Genomic DNA, 7,553 nt, shown 5'->3' with positions numbered 1-7,553 from the left:
CAAGAAAATATTTCCAAAAAAATGTAATTAAAAATTTGTCATGTTTAATTTACTGAACAAACATACTTTTCTCTTCTGATCAATTTTGAGTGCTTCATAGACAAATTGTTGTAATTTGTCTTAATTACATAAGGGTACATTACACTGGTGCCTTCTGATAGAGTTTGCAGACATTAGGTTTGATCCCTTTTAAAAAGTAAATCACATAAACTCCAGTCTTGCTTCATTTGGTCTAGTGCTGTGCTATCTGGGACTGTGCAAAGGTTTTATAGTTAAGAGAATGGGTTTATCGGGGAGCAGAATGAGCTCAAAGGTGCTCCTGACTTCCACCTGTCTCTGCTTCTCAATCCTGAAGTTCTCCAGCATCTGTGGGATACATAAAATGATTGATTTCACATACAATTTGGATTTGTATTCAAAGCCAGTGTTTGTAGGTTTTTCATAGGTTTCAAGAAGTTAGGCTAGACACTAAAGAAGAAAGTGGGGCAGGGGAGTCCCTTTTGACAGACAGTGAACAGAGCTGTAGATTATTTTAAGCGGAATAAAAAGCGGTTTGTCCTCGGTAATGAAGTTATTATGAAATTATCAACTTCTTCTTGTTCCCAAAATACTTTATACATAGAATAAAATGTTAAAGATACCTGTGTTGTTTGTAGTATTGAAATATACCCAATGAAAATTATTATTATATTAAAAATTATTAATATGACAATTTATTCCAAACTGTGGAGCCATCTGTCACTTTTACTAACAAAAGCACACCAGTTATTTAGAGGTTTTTATCATTTTTACATTGTGTTTCTCAACTCACATTAGATGAAGATTCATATTTTTGTAGCCCCTGAATAATTAAAATAGGTTCAGAATCTGTAATATCCAGGCCACTAGCTTTCATTTTAATGGTTGTTTTATAACATGAAGAACAACCATTGCAGATAATGACTGACTGCTCCTTCAAATAGATCTAATCTCGAATAAAATGATGCATAAAAGAACTAACATGAATGAGGAAGATCTGCATCTCAGTCTCTGCGATCCTGCGCCCGAGACACTGGCGAGGTCCAAAGCCAAAACCCAAGCCTCTGAAATAATGGTTTTCATTCCTCAGCCAGCGAGAGGGCAGATACTGCTCAGGCCGAGGGAAGATACGGTGGTCTCTGCCCATAGCATATAGGCCAAGCTGGACCAAAGTCTTACCAACACACACACACACACACACAAGTCAAAGACCCAACATGTTAGACCACACAGTAAGCATTTGTCTTGATGTTACCCTAGTTATTTAAATATGACGTACCCCTGATGGAATATGGTAATTCTGTATTACAATGTCTTCAGTGATATATCTTTGCAGGCTTACAGCAACAGGATGTAATCTGTAAAAAAAAGTTTATAGTCAGTATATGTAATGCATGTTAGACATATATTTTAGATCGGATCGGATGAATTGAATAGGTGTTGGTTAACTAAATCATAGTGGTTTATAAAAAGAGCAACAAGCTAAAGTTCAGTCTTTGCAAGCAATAATGGGTGATGATGTCTCAACACTTTGTGCCCAACCTTATGAGAGAATTGTTAAAGAGATCAAAATGAACAAGTATTTAGGTCTGCAGGAATTACATGAGAATAGGCTTAGGAAAACTTAGGTAAATACAACCTGAAACTCGTTTACACACGAAGAAGGGCATATTTTATACAGAAATAGTGCAGAGTTCTCTGGGCCCTGTCTTATTTCAGATGGTCAGAAAGACACTAGAAGTCTTCTATATTGTCAGATGAGTCCACATTTCAGCTTATTTATGGGGCAAAAAGACATTGAGTTGTCCATGCCAAAACAAAAGGGAAAACTGCAAAGCCAATGTCTGTCATGACATGGGGTGCATTAGTGCCCAAGGACACTTGTCCTTGCAAAAGCACTCTAAATCTGTCAGACTGTTGGGGCACCTTCTGTGCAGAGCACTCTTCAGATCACATCAGATTTTCAACTGGATTCAGGTCTGGCCTCTGTGGGTCTTTCCAAATCTTTGATTTTCTTCTGATTAAGCTGTTCTTTTGTTGACGTGGAGGTTTATTTTTGAATCATTGATGATGAAATGTGGTAGTCCTCTTCATCTTAGCAGAGGTCTAAAGGTTTTGTTCTAAAAAATATTGATATTTAACTGTTAATTATTCCCTGAAGTAAAACAGCCCCAAAGCATAATGCTGCCATCACTATGCTTCACTGTGTTTATGGTGTTGTGTTCTTTTTAAAATCATTCTCGTGCCATTTTATTTTCACTTGTCTTCTCCGTGTTCTATAGTTTATATTAGGTCTTTTACTTTGTATTCTTGTCCTGCCTTATAACTTTCAACAGTGTGATCCATTTGCTGCTTTGTAAGCTCAGTGTGTGTGCCATGGATTGAGATATCATACTAGAACAGCTGAACTTATTATGGTGTAAACAGTGACTTTAATTCATGCCAGGTGTTTAATGAATACTAATAAACATGAGTTTGAATTTGATTCAGAACACTTACCCAGGTATAAGATGATTTGCACAGCTTTTTAAACTAAGAAAAAACTGTAAAAATAAACCAACAACAAAAAAACCCTAAATGATTTCCCTTTGTTCATTCACTATTGGTAAGCGCTTATCCAGTTTAGGGTCACGGTGGGTCCAGAGCCTACCTGGAATCATCGGGCGCAAGGTGGGAATACACCCTGGAGGGGGCACCAGTCCTTCACAGGGCAACACAGTCACCAATCGACCTACCAACGTGTGTTTTTGGACTGTGGGAGGAAACCAGAGCACCCGGTGGAAACCCACGCGGACACGGGGAGAACACATCAACTCCTCACAGACAGTCACCCAGAGCGGGAATCGAACCCACAACCTCCAGGCCTGAAGCTGTGTGACTGCGACACTACCTGCTGCTCCACCGTGCCGCCCTGATTTCCCTTTGTTTTTCAGTAAAAATGCAGTTAATATAGGTCATCATTAAAAATCTGTAATTTTACAGGGATGTATTTGTGTGCACTGTACTACAGCATGTCTTCACAAACACCATATGCTTCTACACCCACCTGAGTGTTTCTTTCAGAGCCCCTCTGAGCAGTGGCACCATCTTTAGCATTTGCAGTGTGTCTCCTTGAGATGCAGCACGAGCAGCAGTGATCTCTGTCCTCAGCTCCTCCTGCAGGTCAGGGTGCCGCGCTAGTTCATACAGAGTCCACTGCAGGGTGATGGACGTCTGCAATACACACAAACTTATCATTCATGCATTCATTTTCTGTAACTGTTTTATCATGTTCAGATTCACAGTAGGTCTGGAGCCCACACCGAATCTTTCACTTATCCACCAAATGTTAAAATGACTTCCATGATTTTACACTCAATTTTATTTAACCTTTTAATGAGATAACCTAAAATTTTCTAAAGACTGTGATACCTCTAGTATACAGCATACATTTTTAGTGCCTCTGTTTTTCAAAGGTCAGTTCCACCACAGAGCTGGTATTATTTGGGTGGTATCTCATTCTTAGCATTGAACTGAAACTGAACTGGTGGTGGCATGCTAGTGTGTTTTATGCAGGTGGAAATGGATGATTTTTTAAACTTGTGCCCACTCACCAGTCACTGTATGAAACTCACATTGTTGATCTACATTGTAAATGCAAAGTCAGAGGCATCTTTTGCTTCCCAAAATGAGTTAGTCACCCTTTAGTCCTTCACTGGCCACAGGACGCTGTTGGCTGGATATTTTTGGTTGATGGTCTATTTGCATTCCAGCAGTGACACTATGGGGTTTTAAAAACTCCAGCAGTACTGCTGTGTCTGATCCAATCATTTCACCATCACACCAGCATCACTTCAGTTTCACTGCAGCTCTGAGAATGATCCACTACCCAAATCATACCTGCTCTGTGGTGGTTTCCTGTGGGTCCTGGTCATTAAAGAACATGGTGGAAATTTATTCTGTAATTATATAACTACAAACAGCACCTTTAAATAGCGACAAGAAACAAGGCCATTTTAATATTTGGCCAAATGTTGTATACACAAAGTACATTTAGTGCTAAATGACAATATGCTTTTTGCATGTCAGTGATAGACATAAGATTGTAAAACAGTTTTTTTTAATCTTACTGTGTCCACTCCTCCAGCCATCAGCTCCGTCACACTGGCCTTGATTTCCTCAATGGAAAGACGGTCCAGCATCAGAAGACTAGCCAGCACACCAGGGTATTTGCCCTGGGTCCCAGATTTTCTGAGCTGCCTGTAGATGTTCTGGATACAGCGGTCCGCTGTGGAGTCCCAGAATACAATACAATACATAAAATGCAGTACAATGCGCAAATATATATAATATATATATATATATATTATAATTATATATATATATATATATATATATATATATATATATATATATATATATATTACAATTTTACAATATAATGTAATTTCATTCTTATACAGTGTTCTTTTTTCTCCTCTGTGGAAGCAGTCCTACCCTGGTTAAATATGCCATCCCAGGCCTCCACGTGGTCCTTCCACACTTTGGCTCCTAGGCGGCGCAGCAAGGCTGGGGGTATGTACAGCATAGGGCAAGTGGTCTTAAACATCAGGGTAATGCAGTCTATGAAGTGCTGAGCCTCTGGGTCAATGTAGTCCAGCAGCAGCCCCAGACGCTCTCCATACAGCACTGTACTCACAGCTGAGGAAGACACGGGTCTCAGGTAAGACAAGAGAATAGCAAGTCACTGGTTCTCTATGTTTATTCTGGAACAGTCAGCACTAATTCTTCTGTTCTCCTGCTATATGTAAACAAGTAGAAATGCTCAAGAGCTGATTTTTAGAACTAACACAAACAACTGGTTGGAACAGTTGTCTGTTCATCAGAAATAGACAGCATGATAACTAGATATACCCACAGTCTTTTAGTCGTTTACATTTAAGATGTAATGACATTATTAAAACACTTCATAAATAAAATCATCCATCCATCCATCCATTATCTGTAACCGCTTATCCAATTTTAGGGTCGCGGGGGGTCCAGAGCCTACCTGGAATCATTGGGCGCAAGGCGGGAATACACCCTGGAGGGGACGCCAGTCCCCCACAGGGCAACACAGACACACACACATTCACTCACACACACGGACACTTTCGAGTCACCAATCCACCTGCAACGTGTGTTTTTTGGACTGTGGGAGGAAACCGGAGCACCCGGAGGAAACCCACGCGGACACGGGGAGAACACACCAACTCCTCACAGACAGTCACCCGGAGCGGGAATCAAACCCACAACCTCCAGGTCCCTGGAGCTGTGTGACTGCGACACTACCTGCTGCGCCACCGTGCCGCCCTTAAATAAAATCATATATAAGTTAAATTAAACAATGTAAATGAATAAAAACAAAAGAGCTTTTGATGATAAAAAAATGTATGTAATTTGTCAGCTCACTCGATAATGAGGTCGTTATACTACAGGGTGAGTCAAAAGTCGCAGGAAACCCTTTTATCTGAATACCCCAAGCAAGTAGTGGGTGAGGGGGCATATTTTTAAGCTATGTCCGGTACATGGCCTCCATCTTGAAAGCCGCCATATTGTATCAAGTGCAATTTTTCCCATGGGAAGGTGGTCATGTAGCATATCAATGAAATAAAATGTTGTCCTGCGATTTGGACTCACCCTGTAAATAACATTGTCCTCCAAGTTGCAGACTGGTTTTTCATATTCTGGTCGGCCAAGCACTTCACCACATAATCAAAATGAGTAAACATTTAAACTCTTTTATATTCCATTATATTTAAATTTTTTGCTCTGTATAAAAGTGTCCAAAACAGAAATGCATTGAACACCGTTTGCTGTGTAATTTGGTATATCTTACATTCAAGTGCATATTTGAAGAGTTCTTGAGATAGATCGGTTGTCCACTTATTTTGTCCACTTCTTTCAATCTTTTTATGGACTCGAGCCACAAAATCCTGGCCCACTTCATCCAGCATTGGCACAAAGTTGCCCAGTATCTTGGGTGAGATCACTTCCCGGTTCAGAATCACTCTGCTGGACCTCCAGTCCTCTCCATCTCTGAGGAAGCAAACAAGTGTATTGAGCCTCATACTAAAACATACTTAAATGCATGACCAGTAGAACAACATGAGAAGTCATACTTGAGCAGGACACCATATTTACGATTCCTATAGTCTCTGTAGGATGTCCACGGCTCCACTCGAAGCCTCTTTGGATAGTGACCCTCCGCTTTGAATAAAATAGCAGCATCTTCAGGGTGGATGATGTTCACACTTTCATAATAGCCGATTTTCTCCCTGGCATTATGCATAATTTTAAAACATAGTTTAACCGCAAGATCCAACAGAATGTAAGTAAGCAAAATATACACCAAAGCAGTGTGAGAATTCATGTTTAAATCTGAGCAACAAAATAAAATACATATTAATAGGAATTTAGAAAAGATTTACCTATAAATTGGCCCAAAAGTGTTGAAATTATGCACCATAATATGATGGATGTTCCTGAAGCCATCCAATTTCCAGAAGGTGTAGAGGTTTCCGAGGCTGTTTTTCCACAGTCCAGGGATTTCACTGAAGGGTCGTACAGTGGAGCTGCTCTCTGAGAAGTGTGTCTCTCTAACTGTGGACATACTCTCACTGTGACATGTCCTTACCTGACCCAGTCCTTCTAGCATGACCAGAGAGGAATCCACAGGTCTGGACCAAACTCTCCATCTCACTGCCATTACACTCACAGTCACACTCACTCTCTCTCAAACCCTTTCACGCTCACTGAAACTCTCAGGGACTTCTTCTCACTGTCTTCACTTTTATATGCACCGCCTCCCCTCAGCCTGAATTCAAGGTTATAATTAAAAGTTATAGATTATTTAAAAGGTATATATTGTTTATACTTAAGATCAACACACAGTTACACAATGAGGTATATATATATATATATATATATATATATATATATATATATATACTTTTATATAGTCTCTGAAATGGCCATTTTACAAGAATAAGAAAACACATCTTTAAACTTACTGTCCAGTGCTCTGCAAAACTACTGTCTATCATTTAATTTACTGTCAAAAGTGTCATAAAATGTAAGTTATTTATCTGATTTATTTTATCAGTGTCGGGAAAAGTGCACTTTTTTCAAAGCTATATATTCTAATCAGCCATAACATTAAAATGACCTCCTGGATTCTACACTTTCTCCATTTACTATACTGGTGCACTCTGTAAATCTACAGTTACAGATTGTAGAACTGTTGCTCTGCATCTTTTACAAGCTCCATTTCACTCTTCTATTCAATGGCCAGGACACTCACAGGACCACCACAGAACAATATATTTTTTGGTTGTGGATCATCCTCAGCACTGCAGTGACATAGAAGTGTTTGTGGTGCGTTAATGTGTGTTGCACTGGTATCAGATACCACAGTGTATATATTTCAGTATTTCATTTGTGTTAAATACAGGTTCAAGTCTAAAATTTTGCATTCTGTTTTATAAAATCAGCAGGGATTTCACACATTCAAAGTT

General features: G+C 39.4%; 1 protein-coding gene across 1 annotated transcript; it reads right to left on the bottom strand.

Annotated features, from left to right (window-relative positions):
* Positions 1–16: 16 nt before the first annotated feature.
* On the bottom strand, positions 17–6,786 carry cyp11a1.2 (cytochrome P450 family 11 subfamily A member 1, tandem duplicate 2). The gene is made up of 9 exons (XM_066668363.1): positions 6,468–6,786; positions 6,159–6,314; positions 5,876–6,075; positions 4,495–4,698; positions 4,128–4,285; positions 3,065–3,231; positions 1,298–1,376; positions 1,001–1,192; positions 17–366 (listed from the first exon to the last, which is right to left on the bottom strand). Exons 1-9 carry the CDS (start codon positions 6,743–6,745, stop codon positions 244–246), a joined length of 1,557 nt encoding a protein of 518 aa, XP_066524460.1. The 5' UTR covers positions 6,746–6,786; the 3' UTR covers positions 17–243.
* Between the last annotated feature and the right edge of the window lie 767 nt (positions 6,787–7,553).

Source organism: Hoplias malabaricus, chromosome 4 (assembly GCF_029633855.1).
Source record: "Hoplias malabaricus isolate fHopMal1 chromosome 4, fHopMal1.hap1, whole genome shotgun sequence".
Taxonomy (NCBI): domain Eukaryota; kingdom Metazoa; phylum Chordata; class Actinopteri; order Characiformes; family Erythrinidae; genus Hoplias; species Hoplias malabaricus.
This window is presented reverse-complemented; position numbering and strand designations above follow the sequence as displayed.

Bases quoted from the DNA above. Each gene is read 5' to 3' on its own strand.
- cyp11a1.2 (XM_066668363.1), bottom strand. From the start codon at position 6,745: ATGGCAGTGAGATGGAGAGTTTGGTCCAGACCTGTGGATTCCTCTCTG. The intron at 4,699-5,875 runs GTAAGATATACC...TGTCTTCCTCAG, and splicing joins CTTCAAATATGCACTTGAAT to CTGTGAGTACAGTGCTGTAT. The intron at 1,377-3,064 runs GTGGGTGTAGAA...TTTTTTTTACAG, and splicing joins GCTCTGAAAGAAACACTCAG to ATTACATCCTGTTGCTGTAA.